This window comes from Branchiostoma lanceolatum, chromosome 17 (genome assembly GCF_035083965.1).
Source record: "Branchiostoma lanceolatum isolate klBraLanc5 chromosome 17, klBraLanc5.hap2, whole genome shotgun sequence".
Classification (NCBI taxonomy): Eukaryota; Metazoa; Chordata; class Leptocardii; order Amphioxiformes; family Branchiostomatidae; genus Branchiostoma; species Branchiostoma lanceolatum.
The window spans coordinates 15748626-15770434 of record NC_089738.1 but is presented as its reverse complement, the minus strand read 5'-3'; the positions used below and the strand labels follow the sequence as shown (position 1 = coordinate 15770434).

Genomic DNA, 21809 nt, shown 5'->3' with positions numbered 1-21809 from the left:
TCAAGACATCCTAAATTGTCTTAACCTCATTAACATATCTATTCAGAGTTTTGGTATAAAACCTGGTGTTCTCAGTCCTATCGTTAGTCACTGACGAAAGACAGTGGATACTGTCTGAAACGTCTGACTGTTTCAAAATCTTATCCAGTTGCTTGAGTAATTATTTTTGGCGTATCTTATTACCTGGATGTCTAACCTTCATCAACGTATCCAAACCTATATTACAGCCGCAGGAAGGGAAGAAAGTATGCGCAGCTATAATTGGTCTGGATACCAGGCTAATGATAGTTGAGATGTTGCTAAGACTTTTTGGCGACGCCTCATGGCGGAGGCATTTCTCGCGATGGGGCACTGTGGATAGCCTGCTCAGGGGGAAAACTAAATCATGACCATGACAACATAGGCCGGACCTGATGCGCGTGTGCCTCATATACGTTGTCATGGCAATGGCGTTGCTTGCCGTCTGCGCTACCCATAGTGCCCCGCGTCTCCCAGCATGCAATGGTTTTCATGAAAATGTCTGTTGATATTTTTGATTGACTATTTTCCTATCAATTTGATCACCGGGGCCAATTTCAATAGGTCAGCCTCATTGTTCATTTCGCACATAAGAACTAAAGCAAAAAGACAGCCACAGCACAAGCATATCGATGGCGTTTTGCAACAGGCATTTATTGGAATATAATTCCAGCCAGTTAGAGAAAGTATAGGTAAAACATCAGCAGCTCTAAAAACAACGAAATATAAACAGATAAACAAACGCCGAACTGCTGGAACTATAGGCACGACATCTATCGCTTTACAAACGAATTGCAACCAAATGGATAATACGAAAATGTAACATGCCTGCTATTGACCTTAAGTAACACCCAATGGCACAGTGACTCCTACTTAACATAAAAGTGAAGTTACCTTTTACATGGAACATATCATCAAAATAGCTTCTAGATTTTAAAGTACGATGTTACTAAGTCAGAGTTCTGTTGCCAAAATATCATCCACACCAAAAGTTGGAAATGTAAATAATTTGAAAACATTGCCTCTTGATTTAGGCTGATTAAACTCCAGCTTATAGCAGCTCGTCCAACATCGGCCGTTATGGCCAGCAGACACTGACTCTACGTTCTGATTCATGTATCTAAATTTTAAAAAGTATATCGTTGAGCATATACCGGTATCCACCCATTCTAAAAGTATTGGTCATCAGCAATAAGAATAAAATCTTAGCATGAGAAAAATATGGGTTTCTTAAATTTTCTCAAAACAGGGATTCTTGTTTACAGAATAAGATTCATTCTTTGTACAAGGAAAACCAAGAAAAATAAGAGAAAATGCCTTTTGGCAGTGAAGGCGTGAACATAAAATTGGAATAGTTTGCTTTTGAAGAAACTGGTGACCAAGTTACCGAAAATGATTTGGCTACAGTGCACCATAGAATCTACAGTCTTCAATATGTAACGGCGACCACCCATGTATTTTAGCTACGTAATGCTGCAATCACAAGGAAGTCGGTATGTGTTTATTGTCTGATTGTAATACGTACTCACAACTGTAACAATATAAGCTCTGCTTTTCCGTGGAAGCTACGAAGCACTGTTGACTCGTACGGAAGACTGCGCTCTCAACAGGAACGATCATAGCTTTACCTTTATATTTTCAGTCAAAAATTCTCTCATAGAAATCTTTACACTATGTACTCTTCTTTCTAATAAGGACATGTCTGATTCCCCTCTTCCGATAATCATATGTACAATATTTGTACAAGATCACTGCCCCTGAAAAACAAACAAACAAAACACCAACCGCAAATATTTACAGCTGAAAACCAACTTGGAATAAACACACCAAAAATATACACTACATAGCATACGGGCAGTGAACCCAAAGCAGTCCTGTACACCTCTTCGTACTTTCATAAAAGTGCCAATATAGCGAAACGTTAACTGGAAATATTACGAAAATGCACCACGACGACCGCTGCTTGTAGATACAAGTATGGAGATTTATACTCCAACCTCTTCTGTAACAACAACGTGATTTTCCTTGCTGTGTGGTTTAACCAATATATTCTATAGATAACAGAATATTTAACAAAACTGTTACAACTGAACTTGCTCCTCCCTACACTACAGCTTTTCGGTAAGAATTCCAAGAAGTTCTTTCAGGTCAGACGTCAACTCCAACAACTCGACGACTGGCTCCTCGGTTTTCCTGGTCGCTTTGTCAAAACTGCACACGATTCCATCTGAGTACCTCGTTACAACGGGTTCTGTTCGTACCGCACTTTCATTGACTCCAAGCTTGACCAATAGATTTACACTGTCGACATCGGTGCTCTGTTCTGATTGGTTGCCCGCGGGCTCGTGTTCTGATTGGCCAATGAGTTCATCATTCGATTGGTTGCTGCTGTTTGTATCCAGCCAAACGTTGAGGTTTTCCGTTCCAAACACATTAGGTGACTGCGTATGTCCATGGCTACTTCCCACAATATCTGAAGTTGGCGGACTGCTGTTAGTTTCCGTATCTCCATGACTACTTCCCGCAATATCTGAAGTTGGTGGACTGTTGTCATTTTGAAGTGTATCACCTTCTGTCATGGCGGTCTCCTTTATGTGCACCTCATCACTAGAACCAGAAGTTGAGCTTGTTTCGTGATTCTCTTCGTACAGTTGCCCCTCTGTCCTTTCGACCATGCTGTCATTTTCTTCTGTCAACCGAACGTGGGATGCCTCTTCAACAGAAGCGTCTCTTCCTTCGAATTCACCATATTCCGACTGTCCTTCAGTTGTTGAACAACTTGACATATCACGATCTTGATCTTTCTCAGCGCCCGCCCAACTTTGATCAGCCACGGCAGATCGTTCGCTTTCGGTGTCGATGTACGTTTCTCCATCTGCAGTTTCCGTCCTGTCCAATATCTCAGTAGTACAAAGATCTGCATCACCGTCTGTTGTTTGCAGCTTACATACTGTCGCACTGTCCTTGGTACTGAAAGGCTGATTTTCTTCTTCGTCTGTGTTTTCTTCTTTCTTTCTGCTCAACTGGTCAAGGGACTGGTCACTGCCGTTTTCGTACACACAAGAGCTTTGGTCTTCATGCTTGTCTACCTCAATAGATACATCACTCTCCATTCCCGAATAACCTTGTTCAACGTTTTCATGTTCTAACACCCCAGAGGCTTGTCTTTCTGAGTTTAATTCTTGGCCGATCTTCATGTACGTGTCAGTTGTTTGGTCGTCGTCTGTGTGTCGGGCATCTTCCCTCAAGTCGCCAATGGCCAGCAAGGTGTCTGACAAGTTTCTTTCATCTCCCCTCTCCAGGTTCACTTCATAATCGTAAGATCCAAGCGTGGTCTCGTTCTCCAAAGTTGTTTTCACGTCACCCTGTGAACTGCTGCAGTTGTTTTCAGCGGTGTGTACTTGATCCGGTACTTTACGTTCTCCAAAGGGAAAACTCTTAGCGAACGACGTTCCTCCAGGAACTTCTTGATCCTTTTCTTGTACAGCGCCTGGTGAAGTCGAGTCGGTGGCAGACAGGGGAGGACTGTTTCGAGACGGTTCCTCCTGGCCGGAGCACCCTACAAGACCGCTGGGAACCTCCGTCACTTGGCTCTCTGATATCTGTGTGAGGAAGCTACGCTTACTCACGCACACTGGCGCCTGATTGGCCAGCTTAGCCATGAGCTGCTCCCGCGAGATCTCCAACTGGGTGATGACGTCATCGACAAGAAGGTAGTTCCGGCACCTAAGAAATAAAAAGCACACTCATCAATATAAGACATACTGACACCATGTAAACAAAATTCCATGATCACGTCTGGAAAAGTAGCCACATAAAACCGACAACTACATGTATGTGACCATTGAACGTCTTAACAACGACACAGCCGATCGAATTTCTAAGATACTACGTTACATTACATTTGCACAATGCCCAAAACGCTATACTAGTAATTAGTTCCAAGGATATGATTGCCTCGTCTAGTGTCGTTGGTGTCGCCTAGTGTATCGTTAGTGTGTCGCCTAGTGCGTCATCAATACGTCTCCTTGCGCGACATTATTTCGTCGTCTAGTGTTCCGTTCAGTTAACTGAAGATTGCCATATGGCTGTAACTGTGTAAGGAAAAGTTATGAAATTTCACTAAAAATACCGATGACATCATTCTTACCCCTCTCTGAGGTTGATAAGAAGGTTGTAAGACGGCAGATGGGGACGTTCCGACATTTCAAACTCGAAGTCGTCCAGATCAGATTCCTCCTCCTTCGGAATATCGGCAAAGACGTCCATACCGTTTCCTTCAGATCGGTCTTCTGTAAGAACAGCAAAGTGCACGCAATTATTGTACTGTATTGATACTATTATCTATGTAATGATCGATGACTATGTTGATCCTGTTTTAAACAAGAATTTGGAGCATGTTTAATGGACTAAAAAGTAGCCTCCGGTGCCGACAAAGTTGGGCGTTTTAGAACAAGCTGTACGGGTAGGTTTATAATAGCTAGCGGATACTGATCGCTTGCCTAGATCTGATTCCCATTTAGATGTGGACAATTACATACATCTAAAGGTAACGTTTTAAAAACATGGACAGCGATCAGACCATGGCAAGCAGTCCCATAGCTATCAGAAAACTGGACGTAGTTGTTAAAAGAAATGAAAACAGCTGGGCCTATTATGCCGACGCTTACCCATGATGGCACAGGATCCGCTGAACTCCCATGTCCCCTCATTACTGTCGTTCTCTTCCCGACCGGCCAGGTCCCGGAAATGGTCTGAGGAAAAATAACAATAAAACACTCAAATAAGATACACCTAAATTCATGTGGGGCAACGTAAATGACATGGCGTGCACCTGTAATTTTCAACTCATTCATATCGACTCTCCGGGACATTCAGTTGCTGACAAAGTAAAAATCTTGGATACCTTGAACTACTTCATAAAGGATGTAAAGGTGACAATATAACATGCAACATGTAACGTGCAAGTTGTTTGTAATAAATCTTAATTTAAATATTTCTATCTGTCAGAGTCCGTTACACCACACTGAACTAGGACGGCGGTAGGTATCGACTTTCGGGCACTTTTGACCCAATTCTGACGTGACACGCGCCGACGATCAGTGCGTGTCGGGAAAGTGGGTCAAATTCCATGTTTCTTTTCGGTTGGATAAAGGTAAAAAAAACACTTACATATTGCATATAACGGTACGTATATGACAAACCCAAAACATTAGCTTGCATTTTTTTGTTCTATTAAGTCATCTTTAACGCGGAATTTCCTGTGTTAATTGGCAGAAGAAACACAAAGCCTTCACCTGTGATGAACCGCTCCATAGTCTCGCTGCGGCAGAGCGAGGAGATGGTGCGTCCGGAGTACGTGGCCAAGCACGGGTCTGCGCCGTAACTCAGCAGCATGCGTACTATCTCCACGTGGTCGTTCTCTACAGCGTCATGGATGGGTCTGTGGAAAGTAATCGTAAAGGATTTAACTCAGCTGTGTGGCCCAAGGGTATTGAACGGAGATGAGTGCCGACCAATTCACCATACGGCGTGGGCACTAGTAGGCGTTAAACTTAATTTCAACAACACTTGTGAGCAATTCAAAAAGGTCGACACGTAAAGAAAAACATCGTGGAATGGTTTACATTGCCTATTTGGGAAATGTTTACATTTCCTTCCAAAGTTCTCTTTCCTAGTATCTAAGTATGATAATCTCCATAGTTGCTCCCCAACACAGTATCTATCAGGGTAAAAAGCTTTTGAGTGAACTCTAATATGAACACAATCATCGGCAAGCATTGTGAGCAGTTGGCCGTCAGTGAACACAAATTTGGTACAAAACTGTCAGACAAGCGTAATTGTAATTGGAGCCATTGTAATCACGCAGTATTCCTCAAGGTAACAAGTGTTTTAACACTCATGAATAAGTACTATACTGAAGGCTGTGATGCATGACATACCTTGTGCCGTCCTGAGCACTACAGTTCACGTCCCCACCGAACAGGATCAGGTCCTGTACGATCGCCATGTGACCTCTGACACAAGCCTCGTGTAGCGGACTGTAACCGGCGTTGTCCTGGGAGTTCACCTCAACGTACCGCGTCTCCAGGCAGTAACGCACAACCTCCTGTATAGCGCAACAGTTTGGTTAAGATCTTCACATCAGTAAAAGAGAAATATGAGTATGTATCTATCTATTTTGGCAAGCTAAAACGCTAGAAGATTATGCTTATTTGGTTTATTTCAGCTACATGTACGTTGATGGCATATTTAATCAATACATACAAGATTACACAAAGGGATAGAAAGACATTTTTGAAAACTTACAAAAATCAAGCTACCTTTTCATCATTATTTGATACCAGTTAGTCAATCACTTAAAGCCCTCCCCACACCTTTCGGTGCATAAGGCAGTGCCCACCTGTTTCTACAGCCCTTGGGCCACACAACTGTGAAAGAACTACAGCAGGGGGGAATTGGCCAGTGATTTTTATGATATGGGCTTATGCAGATATTCAGTGATGGTAAAAGATACACACCTCATAGCCCAGTCTAGAGGCTCGGTGTAGGACAGTTTCCCCAGAGCTCTTCTGTATGAGGAGCTTCTTCATCTCAGGTGGCATAGGTGGTAGGTCTGGGTGTGGTACTTCCTCCTCCTCTTCCTCCAACTCCTCCTGCTCTTCCTCTGGTTGATCATACTCCACAGTGTCTTCATCACTAAGAGGCTCTTGCTTGATGTGAATCATTTCCATCTATCAAATAGAGATTCATGTTCATAACTAAAGGTTCTCAAAATCAAAGTTGATTAAAAATCAATGGTGACTAAAATTATGCTTACCGGTAGTATACTGCTTGGCTATTACTGAGACACATAAAGGCATTTATTCACTGTTTACTATTTCAACTGTTTACTTATTTACTCGTTTTAAGTAGCGTTGTGCGATTGTAGTCAGTTTTTGGTCATTGACTGCAATAAAAATTGAGTATGAGCATTTTTAAGTTTCTAATTGTGAATCTAATTTTCTTTATAACAGAAACCAACAGTCTACATCATATATTACTATGCACAAGTTCAACAACTAGAATGCTATGATGACATGCATGCCCTTTCTACCTAACACTCTACATGTCCATTACATACATCAACAGCAGGTATTTCCTCTTCTGGAGCTCTTGCAGGAATGGGGACTGGTTCTTCCTCCGGTTCAAGATGTCTGGACTTGTATTTCCTCTTCCCTCCTGGTTTCGTAGACAAATCCGCGACATCCTCGCTCAGAGCCTTTGGCGGACCCCTCTTCCGGCCTGGCCGTTTTCGGACCTCCTGAGCCTCCTCCTGTGGAATGTCTGCAGTGCATTCTGGGACAGGTGAGGGGCTCATGTTACATGACGTGACCTTGTAGGTGAACGCGGGGTGACCTCCAGTCCGACGGGCAAAGTACCTGCCCTTGGAGGAAGGCCCCTCGGTCACCAGACACTTCTGGATCTTGATCTTCGGAGACAGCTGTGCTTCTATCTGTTCTGGAATGACCTTGGGGTTTGCTGTGCTGGAACAGCACTTCTTCAGCAGCTTCTTCCGCTGCTGTGCCATGTTGGAGCGATAGAGGTCCTTTAGGTTGATTCGCACCTAGATAAGAAAAGATTACTTTATTAGCAAATGGCAGACTTGTACATTAATTTATTGAAATGCCTTGCCTATTTACATCAAATGAATACACTAGGTCATTAATCATAATCATAACGTTATTATAACGATAGTGGCGTCGTGTTGGCGAAATAGTTATGGTGTTGGCCAAGAACCCAGCCAGTGTTGGCCATTCTCTGACATGCTTCCAATGTTGTGCTCTTGGGAAAGGCACTTTACACGACCTACTTCACTCTACCCAGGTGTAAAAATGGGCACCTGACTTCAGTTGCATGGGGGAGGTTTAAGTAAAATTTTAATTGTAAATAATGTCTGCAGAAGTCGAATACCACCTTCAGGTTGTTGAGGTCGACAAAGCCGCTCTTCTCGGGATCGTCGTCGTTCTGCTGACTCTCGGCGGCGGCGGCTTTGCGGGCCCAGTGTCGGCGGGCCCGTCTGTGGGCCTCCATCTTCATACTGGTGGTGGAGCCGTTCTGCCCCGCCTTCCTGGCATACTTGGAGAAATTGGCTGCAAGAATAAAAAAGTATTACTTACTTAGTATTGCTAAGAGAGCCCAAATGGCAGGATAGTCTTGTGAATATGGACATGAAAGAACACAAAATACAATCACAGGACAATAAAGTTAAGACAGGTTTTCACCTTCTTGAGCGTTCACGAACTTGACTGTCCTACAAAATCAAGTTTTACAATAGATCTTTTGACCAATACTAATTGGAATGCAGACTTGGAGACAAAAGGCACTATAACAATGTATAGTCATTGCATATGTGTCCAGTACTATAATAGGCTATATTGTCATGGCAATGATGCTGTTTGCCCCCTGCACTCCCCATGGTGCATTGTATCTCCCAGCATAAGTGGCGGCATACAATGGGATCTGTGAAAAAGGCTTTCTGGGCGTCGCCGGCATTTATTTTTGAGAGGAGTGCTGAGTAGTGGTCTTCATATGGAGTACACTGACCTGCAGCCACCCCCCTCGTCCTGGTGGGCAGGATGGTCGGGTAGAAGTCCTGGAAGCCTGGCTTACGGACCACCAGGTGGTTCTTCCTGCTGTAGATCATCTCAGGACGGAACAGTTCTGATTCTGAAGAGAAAAAAAAAATTAAAGATATAAAAAAACTATCTCTCAAACAAGCCAAGATACACATATTAAAAAACAAACAGTAGCCAAAAAAGTTCTATTTAAGACTCCTTTTTGATAGTCATAAAATAAAAGCTTTTCAGTTACAAATGAATCTATACACAAGCCATCAAAATGTATCTACATATGTTGGAATAGCATTAATACCACAAGAAATCTCTCCACCCCTGAGGAGTTGCCAAAAACAAGCAAACACGTGTACATACTGTTCCTACCTTCTTTCATCCCAGGGTTCCTACTGATGCTGTTTGAGGAGTGAGCTGATGTCCTCTGCTGTTGTGCTGTGGTGTCACCAGTCTCCTTCGTCAAGTCAGAGCTGCTGGCTGCTTCCTACACAAACAGATGAAGGAGAGTTAGTATATGATTATCATAGCTTCTAAATTGATAATTTTTATGATGTTTCATTCAAAGCACTACCACGCAGGAAAAGTTTTCGAAACTCATGTTGACATTTTCAAATTTTTGGGAAAACAGTGTATCAAACTGTTGTCATGACAGCTGGCAATATGTTGTAAAGAAGATGCTACAAATGCCCCCCTTCCCAGTAGTGAAGGAGAAAGATTCTCTTTCATATATTTTTCAGTGATAAAGTGTGACAGGCAAATAGTGGGATGTACCATTTGCACACTGAAAGGCATATTATAAAAATTCTCAAGTTCTTGAATTAAACCAAACATAACATAACTATTTACAAGTGAACATAACAAGTAGAAGTAGTAAAAAGAGCATTACTTACAGCATTGTTGCTACACTCAGATGTCCTGGAAACAGCTCTTTTGATCTTGCGAGGACGTTCAACTGTATCAATATCAAACAACACTCTCATCAGTGCCATTTGCAATTCCTGTTACACCATGTGTGAACAATACTTGTTTTGTTTTCACATTGAGTTAATGATTCATCCTTTGCACCATAAAAAGTCATTGCCAGTGAACAAACCTGATTCAGCTAATACCACTTAAATTGCAACACCATCTATTACATTGTCCATAGAAATCAGTGAATTTCTCCAATAACACTACCATGAACTAAAACATCCTTAAAACCCTTCCAACAACTTTAATGCATAGGTCAGTGTCTACATATATCTCAGTTTCTAGAACCCTTGGGCTTGGGTTGTGCAAGCACTACAGCAAAGGCTTAGTCCACATTAGTAGTTGTGTGTTTCTAACTGCCATAAACTTTCCCATAAGTGCTAAGTAGAGAAAGCAGTATTATACACATGTAGATGTACCATAAAACCTTGCAAATGCAAACCTAGCACTCTACCCTACACTAGCTTATTGTATCAGCCATCAAAGACATCTAAGGTCTACTATTATTGTTCTAATGCTCACCTCCCCGTTGCCACATCCCTCTCCTGCGACCCCGCGGGTGCCAAGCCTTATGCGGCCGGTCTGGTCCGGGATGCTGGCCCGTGTCACACGAGTGACGTGAACTGATGTACCGCCCCCCTCTGCCCCTGGTCCCAGCCACTCCTACAGGCTTGTTGGAGGGAGTTTTCCTCACAACAGCTTCCACAGGGAGACCCTTGTCGGCTAGCTCCATCTCCTGGAAGCGCATCATGGCCCGCTGGAAAGGGAACACACAAAAAATTACAATTTCAGTCAACTCAACTCTAGCTTGCTATCAATTCTATCTTAGCTAGCTCTTAGATTGACCCCGACCTATAGTCTGAACACTTGGCCCTTGCATCATTTGTTATTTTGGCCATTGAACATTTCATAGAAGCAGTGCAACTGGGATTGAACTTCTGATTACAAATATCTAAATGCCAAATGCCAGACTGAAACTAGTCGGTAGGACAGCAATCAGAGGCACAGGCTGGGGCTAAAAAAGGATCGATACCAGGCTACTCTCCACTAAGTTGCTGATCCAAAATCCAAACATAAAATCAATGCAGCTGCTTTCCCAACACAAGACAGTTAGTTATCTACATCTTATATCTAAGTCAACTTATTTACCTGAAGGTATCTCTGTTCCCTGCCCAGCAAGGATGTGTCTTCATACAGGTTCATTGTCTTGGGCGGCTTCTTGTCTCGCACGAAGCCTTCTGAATCCTTCAGCCTGCGGAACTCCCTCTGTTGTCGTGGTGACAACGTACCTGACCGTCTCCCATATCTCCTGTGGTGGAGACCGTCCATGTTTGTGTCAGCTGTGTCACTGAAAGCACTGGATTCTGAGTCCCTAGAAGGTGTGTGGAAAAAGTGTTTACAACTTCGTATTCACTAAAATACAGCATGGTAGATATTCATCCAGTACTGTATTTCAGCAATTTCTTAAAAGAACTGTAGCTACATGCTTTGACTACAAGTCACTTTAATGCTTTTAGTTTCCATGAGAGTCTGCATGATTTTAACAAATACTGCATACTAACAATACTTTTGATAAAGTATACATGTAATTCAAAGTACCACACAAGCCTCAGATACACGTAACTTTGCTTCAAGCATACCTTCTGTTATCAGTAGAATAGTCTGACATTTCTCTTTGACAGTCCTTCTCATCTTGGTCCGATGACATCCTTTCAGAAACTTTAGACTTTTCTCCAGGAAACTGTTCAGCAGTTCTCTGTGATTTGCTTGCAATTTCTTTCAATCTGTCTTCTCTTCGTCTTGCTCTGTGGGATGCTTTTGTGAATTTTCTTGATTTTCTAGTGAACCCATTTGTTGTTGTATCCAGCACGACAACAGCTTCAGGTGATGATGTCACACTTTCTGACCTATCAGGTGCTTCTCTGACTGGAACAGGACTGTCTTCTGATTGGTTGTTTGGAGTACTGGAGGAAACAGCAGCTGATGGAGCAATGGCAATTGGTTCAGTTGTAGACAAATCTGCAGTCGAATGACGGACATCAAACTTTCCTTCTTTTTCTTCTTTCTGTATTGGGGATACTTTGTCGATGTCGCGACTTTGCATCAGATTTCCCTCGGTACACTGTGAAACAACTTTGCCTGCCAAGATTGGTCCCTGCCCGGAGAGCGTGTTAGTATGAGAATGACTATACTTTGTGTCTAAGGATTGTGATACGCCTGTTGTTGTCGAAGGCGCACTGCTTGTCAACGTAGGAGGCAAGCTGCTTGGTCCATTGCCCGAGGAGGAATTTGGTGGACTAATTTTCGTTATCGAAAATCCTAGATTCGATAAAGGAAATCCTGACGCTGAGACAGAATTTGTTGTCATGTTTGTGTTTGAGGTTACCAGGGGGTACAAGGCTCTTTGCGGAGGAAGGTTGGATTTCATAGACAGAATTGCAGCGATGTTAGCTGGGGTCGTTCGGATACAAGTAGAAGACGGTCGTGAATGGGGTGATCTTGACATTCTCATCGGTGAGACATTAGCCTGCTCCTTTACTGCTTTAGTCTCAGTCACTTCCGTCTTGATTGTTGGCATTGACGGTTTATCTGCACAGACAGGCTCATTTGGTCTGTTTGCAGTTTCTGTTGAGTGTTTGTCAGAAAACGGTTGTTGCGCCTTTGAGTCTGTACCGGGTCGTATCGTCCCAGGAATACTTGTCCTAGTCTTTGACTCCGGGCTGGTCTTGATTTTAGCAGGAGGGGAGAACCTGGTCTTTACCGTACTTTGTTGCATGGTGGATGTGGTCCTATTTGGGGTCGACACATTGGCGGTGTTATTTGAGAGAGACAACGGAGGCTTTTGAAGCATGCTCTCCAAACATGGAAACGCACCCACGTGTTTGCTGTCCCCCTCCCCCAGCAATGTCCTGCCTTCTCTTGATGGAGTACAAGGTCTGCTGGGGTGGGGGGAGGGGGTTGGCGACTCCATGGGTGGGGGAGCCGGTGACCCCAGGGGGGTGGACATGTTGGAGAGAATCTCTGCCACCTCCTGTTCGCGCGCATCGCGAGGGCTGTTGGCGAGATTCCTCGGGCTGTTCGCAGGAGGTCCTAGCGGCATCAACTTGGACCATATGTTACGTTCTGAGGGTGAGGAACCGGAATCGACAACCATGGGAGGCACCGCGAGAACAGGGTGCTGCGACGAGACAGGTAAAGTCAGCTTACTCGATTCATGTATCTTACCGGAGCTGCTAGAGGTCTTCACATCATTGTTTCTAGATACCGCTCCCTCCAATTGTACTTCTTTCTTTGGAGTTCTGACTGTACTAGGTCTGTCTTGTGAAAGAGAACGAGCAGGAGCATCTTGCAGGCATGAAAACGTTTGGGTGGCAGTTTTGGCAGGAGTGTGCTCAAAGGTAGAATACGCCTTCATCAGTGCCGATGCCTCGTGACTGTCCTTGTCTAATGGAAGAGGTCCCACAGCTGCTGGAAGGGATGGCATTGTTGCTGACTGAAGGTTCAACACGCCAGTACTTTGGGAAGAACTCATGAGTGGCTGAACTGCGTACTTAAATGCAGATGTGATTGGGTGAGCTGCTAGGTGTGTTGACGTTGCAACGGGTCGAACCAGAGTCGAATCAGCGAGGTGCTTCGAGATTGTCATTGGTGGAGAACTAACTGCTGCCGTGCTCTGGACTGGGGCAGCCATGGGATGAATGGTTGCAGCAACGCCCGAGGCAGTTGTGGCTGATTGGGCAGCAGCAGCTGTACTCAGCACGGGAGCAGACTGCGACTTGTTGACCATCGAGGGTGTCTTCAGCAGCTGCTCCAGTGTTGGAGTCCTGCGGGTGAGCACACTGGCTGATGCGAGCAGCCCCATCATGTCCGATGCTGATGGTCTCACGAACACGTTGCTTGGAACACCTTCAGATACACCGTTCCCATTCTGGACGTACCCTCCCCAGTTTCTAACCACACTCGGTACCACAGTTGCCATGGGGATGCCATGAACAGTTGAGGCTCCGTTAGGGGCTACCAGATGGCTCATCTTTTCACACCTTGGTAGAGGTGGTAAAATCTGAGGCTGTTCAGGTCGGCCTGAAAGTCCTCTCGCAATTGGCAGGGTGAGGGGGTTGTACATGACAGTGTTTGGGGAGTGCCGTGCTGTTTCGGAGAGTGGGGAGTCTTGCATGATTGGAACGGGGGAGCGAGCGATGTCTGGAGACAGTAACGCAGGGGAGGAACGTGTGCGAAGAGATGCCATCTCCAGTGAAGAAGGTATGGGTGGGATCGGTTTCGGGGACAGAACAGGAGGCTGCAAGGTATTTCGGGTCTTTGAGTTTGCTGCAGATTGCACGTGGGATGCGGTCGAACCGTTTCTCTTCAAGGACAGGTCTAGTGGTCCATTGTCGTCTCCTGTGCAGGTCTGCAGCAAGTGGTTGTCTCCCTGCGGGCTGAGTTCAGGAGGTAAGGCATGCCTCTGCAAAATTGCCTCCCTGGGTTTAGGAATACGAATCTGGAGCGGAGTTGTAAGGTCAGACATGCTGTCGTTTTGGGAAGCTTCGCTCTTTGCCATGGATTTGTGATGAGTCTCCATCTCATACTCTGTAGCACGTGTCATTGTGGGAGGAATGTCATGCCTTTCTCTCTCCACCTCACTTGACATGCTAGTCAATACACTTTTGTGTATAAGAGGGGGAGGTCTACGTGAATTCTCTTCATCTGAGGCGTCTGTGCCGTTATCTTTCAACGTCCTTACATATGAGGAGGTCCTTATACTTTCTGAAGACTGTAACGTCACCCCGGAAGTCGTGACTTCAGGAAGGGGAATTATGTGCAACAAATCTCTTGCTATCTCCTCAGCCATGCTTCGAGCATTTTGTCTAGAATTCAAAGCTTCTCTTCTCTCTTTGCTTTTGCTAGACGAATACACCTTGAGTTGTCTTCTGACAACTTGTGAATTTTGCTGCTCTGTATCTTGCACACTACTCTCAGATACTTTTTCATCTGTCACTTTCTTTGGCTGACTTCCAAAAGGATGTTCTTCTCTTACAGGTTTTACCCTATCATGATTAGAATGGGCTCCACTTGATCTAAGATGCCCAACTGATGATGATTCTGAAGCTGTTTTGAGCAGTGGGGAAACTGCCTTTCTTGATGCAAGTCTTGGGTCTTTGGTTACATGGATCCCGGCATACCTTACCTCCCTCGATATCATCCGTGGATCTTTGTAACCAATTCTATTGTCAGGCTTAACTGCCATAGACTTTCTATCATCTTTCTCTGGAGTTCTACTACTTTTGATTGTCGAATTCCCGTTCACTTTTGACACAGCATTGATGATACTGCCAGGGAGGGTTACTGTCATAGCCGAGGATGACATCTCATCTGCCGAATCATCTGTTTCTTTTGCTTTGGATCCATTCAAAGTAGCAATTGGAGTTGGCGTGTATTGAGCCACCGTTCTGTTATGTCTTTCATCCCCTCCCATGTGTTTCATAGCACCCAGGTCTTTGGACGAGATTCTCTTAGCTTCTGGAGACCACCTTGCTCTGGTACCTTCCCCATAGCTATGAACACCATTCTGCCCAGGTATTCGTTTGATGCCTGAGAAACTCTGATCTTTTCCTTCCCTCTTCCTCTTGCCCTGTGTGGTGCTAAGTGCCTGTTTCAGGCTGTGTAGCTTCATCAGATTGGGAGTACTAGCAGCAAGTGGAGGTCTAATGTCTTGGGACAGTGAGGAGGTGGTAGCTGATTCAGCTGTTCTCTTGTTTCCGATGTTGTCCTGTCCATTGCACCTTGATGCAGGCTTTGCCGTCAGCTGGTTTACCTCATCCGCAGCTTCTTCTGGCTGTTATAGAACAAAGGGCAAGAAAAAGTCAAGTCTCAATAGCTTTCACAACGTTGGTAAAAACTGCTAGTAAAAGTAAAAATACAGTGCAAATATGTGTATTACACATTGATGACAACCCTTCCAAAATTGGTGTGTTATGCTGCAGCTTTGATGCTGAACTGGTGCTGCATTGATGCTGGATTGATACTGCATTGATGCTGGATTAGTGTTGGATTGATGCTGGATTGCTGCTGCATCGATGCTGGATTAGTGCCACACTGATGCTGGATTAGTGCAACACTAATGCTGGATTAGTATGGCATTGATGCTGCATTGACACCACCTCAGTCCAGATCCCTCGGTAATTAAGCATCAATACTGCCATAACATGTATTGACCATTATCATAATTCATCATGCCTTATCCTTAGATTAAATACCATGGCAGTTGGCACCAATGTCAGAGTACTGTGACTTTTCATTAGGGTCGTATTTCCCACCATTTTTATGAAGGAACAACAAGTTAGCAATTATACAAGTACAAAAACCCATCATGTGTTCATTCAAAGATCGATTCATTGACAAAGATAATTCTCCACAAGGATTCACCTGTTCTTCTGATGCTTGTAATGTTCCATTTGAAGCTGACGTACTATTTGCAGCTTGTGCTTGATATTGCAAAGCTGTCTTCCCGGCAGAGTCCCTGAAAAATAAAGAAAGACATCAAAATGTGTACATGATTTGATTTGATCTAATTGTTGTTTCTTCTTTTTTTTTGGAAAAATTATTTATAAAACATATTTAGATTCTGATGAAGACTTTTGAATGAAAAGGTCGAAACTAGTAACAGATCTTTGTGTTACAACCTTCTGACGACCAATCGACTTAAAACATAAGTTATACGTCGTTCATCTCCCCTAATCTTTGCTGTATTCTTTTCATACTGTACGTTTAAGCTGTACGATAGGCTTTATTGTATTGCGATTTTTCATTGTTATCATTAGTTTGACATATATGATCATTAGTTCATCATATATTCATCATTACTACTTTGCATGTTAGCAACCTTGAGATTTTTCTGTTTCCTTTCGACATCTAAAGAGTGGAAAGCTTGATATTTTGCACACCTGATGTTAATATCTGCGCCCTTGACGATGAGATAGTCCACCACATCGTGGAAGCCCTCCCGACAGGCCAGGTGTAACGGGGTCGAGCCATCTGGCAGCAACTGAGGGGGAAACAAAACCGTTCTATGATTGAGTTTGAGTTTATCAAGATCCACAATTAGATTAACAATGTACAAGTACATTGCAGCTCCTCTTCCTGTGGTCCTTATCAACAAACATAACTGGACAAAACTTCGTGACACACATGAACATAACATATACAGAATATACATGTACATTAATGATAGAAGAAAGATAAGGCTATTCGATATTCAAACTGTACATGTATGGTCGTATGGTGAAGCTTAGTACCAAATGTGTTCATTGTGTAATAAGGTTGTGAAAATGTCAATAACAGTTCAAGAAAATAACAATTCCTTCAGCTTATGGTCTTTCAAAACAAAGTTCTTTGAAAAACTGCAGAGAGTTATGGGTTCAGTCTACATCAAATAATCCCACAAGACATGTACAGCAAAGGCAAAAAAAAGGATTTTCTTGCATCAAGCCGTGCTTTAGCTAAGTGCTTCCTTCAGTAGACTGCATCTACGGTAGAGTAACTTCTACTAAATGGAATCGCTCATGAGGGGAATACAAGATTTATCACGTTTCAGCGACCCTAGCTGTTAATCAAAATTAGCCATTCAGCCAATAAGAGAACGGAATTTGGCCACGTGATCATCGGAGGACGTGTCCAATATTTTGACCGAGTACGGCTAATTTTGATTGATGTGTTCGAGTTGCTAGGGCATTAAGGGACGTGGATCGGGATCGGTCTATTGACGCTTAACGGAGAATGTAACGATCGACGCACGCTAATGTCCGCTGAGATTTTCGTAAGATGATAATCACGGGATGGACGTAAGGAGTAAGTCACGCCAAGGCGCGTGAGCGGCAAACATCGTTTTATTGTAGCCTCCGCTGAAGACCCCACGGGGTAATTGTTTCTTCACCTATATACGTGGTTCTGAATAAACACTTGTATAACGTGTTCTGATTCTATACCAGATTCCGTTTTATCGTAGCCGTGATGAAGACCCAACGGGGCAATTGTTTCTTTACCTACAGTATTTGATGATGATTTTATTCAGTAAGATCTATATAGTTACGTGGTTCTGAATATATAGCGTGTTCTGATTCCATAACAGGTTTCGTTTCTATGCTCGGCAAATTTTCACTGAACGAGGCGAGGAACCATGGTTTATGACTCACCACAATACATGCGACACTGCCGATTCGTACACGCATTGCAGCCGCTAGAGTGTTTATGTAACGTGACAATGTTTGGTAAAGACATCGAAAATATAGCTGTGGCATAATATGCTTCAATTGTGTCCAATCCCGATGACCGATAAATAAGGTCGAAATGCGCGATCTTGACGAGCGGTCGGCCGGCGTCGGCATCGCTGGCATATTCATTATGTTTTCTGCACAAATCTGTGTATCTCAACTTAATGCTATTACTTTTGTTACAATATAATCTGAAAATGTTGGCTCAATGTTTCATAAACACATAAACGGCGCACTGCACCAATCATTGGTGAGTGGGTTCTGCATAATGCACATCAGATCAGATCTTCCGGTGCACCGGTGACAAAATCGCAACGCGGGCCAGACAGTATCCATGTAGCCTCTACAAGGCTTCGTGAATCGCTGGAAAAATGGTAAAAAATGGCGAAATAGGGTGGATAGTCCGCCTATTGGAACGTATTTGCCGACCGACTCCCCTAGCATACTATCCGCTATATTTGACCAATTTCTATTATCTTTCCAGCGATCCGCGAAGCTTTGGAAACGCTAGTATCCATGTGCCAGTATCCATCAGGGAGAAAGACCCGCTGCTCGGAACCGGGAAGTTGCCTTTTCACCAGCCTCTACCAGGCTCCATGGAAGTCACTAGAAGAATAGTACAAGTTGACCAAATAAACAGATAACATGACAGAGGAGTTAGCTGGCTAGAGAGTAGAGCTAACTTCTCCGGCACGTTATCTGTATTTGGGCCAATTTCTCATATTTTTCCAGAGGCCTGTGGAGCCTGGTCGAGGCTACCTTTTTACAGCTGCTTTGAGATTAGGTTCTGTGCAGTCGACCTCTCCGGTATGCACGGCAAGGTCGTGTCCCTTGCATAACGTCTAGACATATAACACAGGCAGTAATAAACTACCGACACCACAGTCGCTCAATAGACTTTGACCGAGACTGGGTTATGGTTTGATTTAAAGCTTCGTACCACAATAGGTCTCAAAGTCATCGACTTAATGTTCTGTGCGCTTACTCAAGGCATTTTATGCGGGCGATACGTAATATTCTGAAACGTTATGCATTGAAAGCAAATCGTTATCGCCGTCGTATGCGAATAGACGTGACCAGACCGACCACCACCCAACAGGGACGGCGGGCGGTATCAGCTTCCAATTTGCTGACGTCACGAGTCCTTTAAGTCACGTGATCGTGGGTAACTGTTCACCTGAAATCCGAGGAAGACTGCAGTGGGACAGTCGGGAATTTGATGCGTTTTGTGAAAGCAAGGAGGTTTTATATGTAAAACGTCCTTAAATAAAGGTAGAGCTCTAGTATCATATATCATCGGTCTTTCAGGCTTTCGGTCGGTCTTTCGGTCTATCAGGCTTTTAAATTGAGTATTGTAAGGTATGTAATGTTTATTGTATGTATCTTTATTGGTTTTAGACTGATGTTGATATGTTAATTATACTTCACTTCAACCAATGAAGGCTGCTCCTGTTTGTTGTGTCTTGGGACGGAAAATAAACCATTCATTTTCGTCAGGTGCAGCATAGATTGCAAAATATACCGTGGTCACTTAAAGGTAGAGCTCTAGTGTCATATATCGTCGGGTGCAGCTGCAGCATATATATATCGTTAAAAAAATATACCGGGCCCACTCTCGTAACAGCACCATGAAAAATACTTCCTTTCGTCTGGCTCGCGGTCGGTTTATCCGATTGGACTGTGAGCCCGCACAATTTACAACAGCAGGGGTTAACGACCGACTGGCCATGTTATTCTACATCGGGTGCGCAGCGTTTTATGGGTTCGCAGTGTTGGGCAAACGCGGGGTTTATGTTAGGATTAATGATGGTACAACGTGCAGCGCATGTAACACGGCAACTTACACTCATATTCATTATCGTGTGGGGCCCACACAACATTGACCTCTAAATATATCGATTGCAGGTGATCAAAAAACACATAGAGCACACCGATGACTCTGTGTCATTAGTCGACTGCGGCCCACGAAAGCGTTGCATAGCCGTCCAACCAAAGCGACGGGAATTGCTTCGGTTTGAGAAATGACGTCATGCATGACGCACGAACAATCACTATATGCCGAACGGCATGCAGGGCTTCCCGGTAATTTTAGATTATGTCCGCCTCCGCCAGCAAGGAGCAAGGCAAGTCTCAACCGCTATGCAGCGTCCTCCCCAAATGTTCTTAGGCTATATCATCATTGTCCTACCATGCACGGCTTCCCAGAACTAATATCCGCTTACCCAGGCACGACACACCGCAAGCCTAAACTGCTACGCAGCGTCGCCGCATCCTTCTCGTATGGTTTAGGCTATAGCTATATTATCCTTGTCCTACCATGCACGGCTTCCCAGAACTTCAACTTAATATCCGCTTACCCAGCCAGCCACGACACACCGCAAGCCTAAACTGCTACGCAGCGTCGTCGCATCCTTCTCGTATGGTTTAGGCTATAGCTATATTATCCTTGTCCTACCATGCACGGCTTCCCAGAACTTCAACTTAATATCCGCTTACCCAGGCATGACACACCGCAAGCCTTAACTGCTATGCAGCGTCGCCGCATCCTTCTCGTATGGTTTTAGACTATAGCTATATTATCCTTGTCCTACCATGCACGGCTTCCCAGAACTTCAACTTAATATCCGCTTACCCAGCCAGCCACGACACACCGCAAGCCTAAACTGCTATGCAGCGTCGTCGCATCCTTCTCGTATGGTTTTAGGCTATAGCTATATATCCTTGTCCTACCATGCACGGCTTCCCTGAACTTCAACTTAATATCCGCTTCCGCAACCACGACACACCGAAAGCCTAACTACTAGCTATGCAGCGTCGCCGCATCTTTCCAATATGTTCTTCGGCAATATTCCCTTTATCCTAATGTCCATAGAACATACGCGTCCGTTTGCTAGCATCACGCATGACTAAAAATCGGATGAGCTAACCAAGTCTAGAGGGTGTCGCAAGGGACCGTATCCGACTCTACAGGCGAGCAAAAACGATGACTCATCGGATGAAAATGAACAATTCTCTTATTATTATGCTGTTAGGGTGAGTAATATAACACGTCAGCATTCATAAATGTCATTTCACAACGTGGTGTGAAGGCAAACGGACGGCAATAATATTACGCGAAGACGATAAAGCTTAAACATGAAGAAAACTAGTCAATAGTAAAAAAATTAAAAAACATACGAAGTATTATAAGCAGAAAAGTTGAAACCACCGATGACTGAACATATACTAGTAGTCTTAAATAATTTAAAGTTGGCGGGTCCAAAAAAAGGTAGAGGTAGAATTGAATCGAATAAAGCTAAATCTGAGGCTGAAGTAAAGAAATACACATTTCCAGCCCCGTTCACAATTGGTATAAAATTATCATTATAATAAGATATTAAGATAAATGGTTATTTTCAAACTGTCTCAAACGGTCAAACCACCGCGAAAACCGTTTCAAAAGAATGCGAATTCAGCCCGATTTGGGCCGTTTAAATTCAAAAAATCTAACCGATCAAAGTGGATTTGACCAATATCCGTCCCCACGTTACAAATTCAACTTCAATGTGAACGGGGCTACAACGTGAGTACATGCACATACGTGTCTCGCCTATAATGCCTATTTTCAAACTGTCTCAAACCACTGCGAAAATGGTTTCAAAATATTCAAATCATCATTCAATCCGATTTGGGCCTTTCAAACTCACAAAATCTAACCGATCAAAGTGGATTTGACCAATATCCGTCCCAATTCAACAAACCTCAATGTGAACGGAGCTACAACATGAGTACATGCACATACGTGTCTGGCCTTCCTAACCAGGCCACGCCCTGTGCACGCGTGACTGGGTAAGTGACCGAGCAGTCAGCAACGTATTCAAAGCAAACTGACTGTGGGGTGTTGGCTTTCTCCGGCTTTATGTCATGTGCGTAACGCCTTTGTAGCACGGATGACGTCTGCTGG

General features: G+C 43.9%; 1 protein-coding gene across 3 annotated transcripts in view; it reads right to left on the bottom strand.

Moving 5' to 3' along the window:
• Positions 1-647: 647 nt before the first annotated feature.
• Positions 648-21809, bottom strand: part of LOC136423014 (platelet binding protein GspB-like) — a 45621-nt gene continuing 24459 nt past the window's right edge. For 2 of the 3 annotated variants that reach the window (XM_066410997.1, XM_066410999.1), the window contains 16 exons: positions 16541-16641; positions 16023-16116; positions 11240-15432; positions 10749-10971; positions 10122-10356; positions 9521-9582; positions 8991-9114; positions 8605-8727; positions 7975-8150; positions 7142-7624; positions 6540-6752; positions 5961-6127; positions 5316-5461; positions 4689-4772; positions 4169-4310; positions 648-3744 (listed from right to left, as the gene is read on the bottom strand). In XM_066410997.1, the coding sequence (XP_066267094.1) occupies positions 2127-3744; positions 4169-4310; positions 4689-4772; positions 5316-5461; positions 5961-6127; positions 6540-6752; positions 7142-7624; positions 7975-8150; positions 8605-8727; positions 8991-9114; positions 9521-9582; positions 10122-10356; positions 10749-10971; positions 11240-15432; positions 16023-16116; positions 16541-16641 (8184 nt within the window). In that variant the 3' untranslated portion in view covers positions 648-2126. The remainder of the gene's footprint in view (positions 3745-4168; positions 4311-4688; positions 4773-5315; positions 5462-5960; positions 6128-6539; positions 6753-7141; positions 7625-7974; positions 8151-8604; positions 8728-8990; positions 9115-9520; positions 9583-10121; positions 10357-10748; positions 10972-11239; positions 15433-16022; positions 16117-16540; positions 16642-21809) is intronic. The other variant, XM_066410998.1, reaches the window with a different exon arrangement.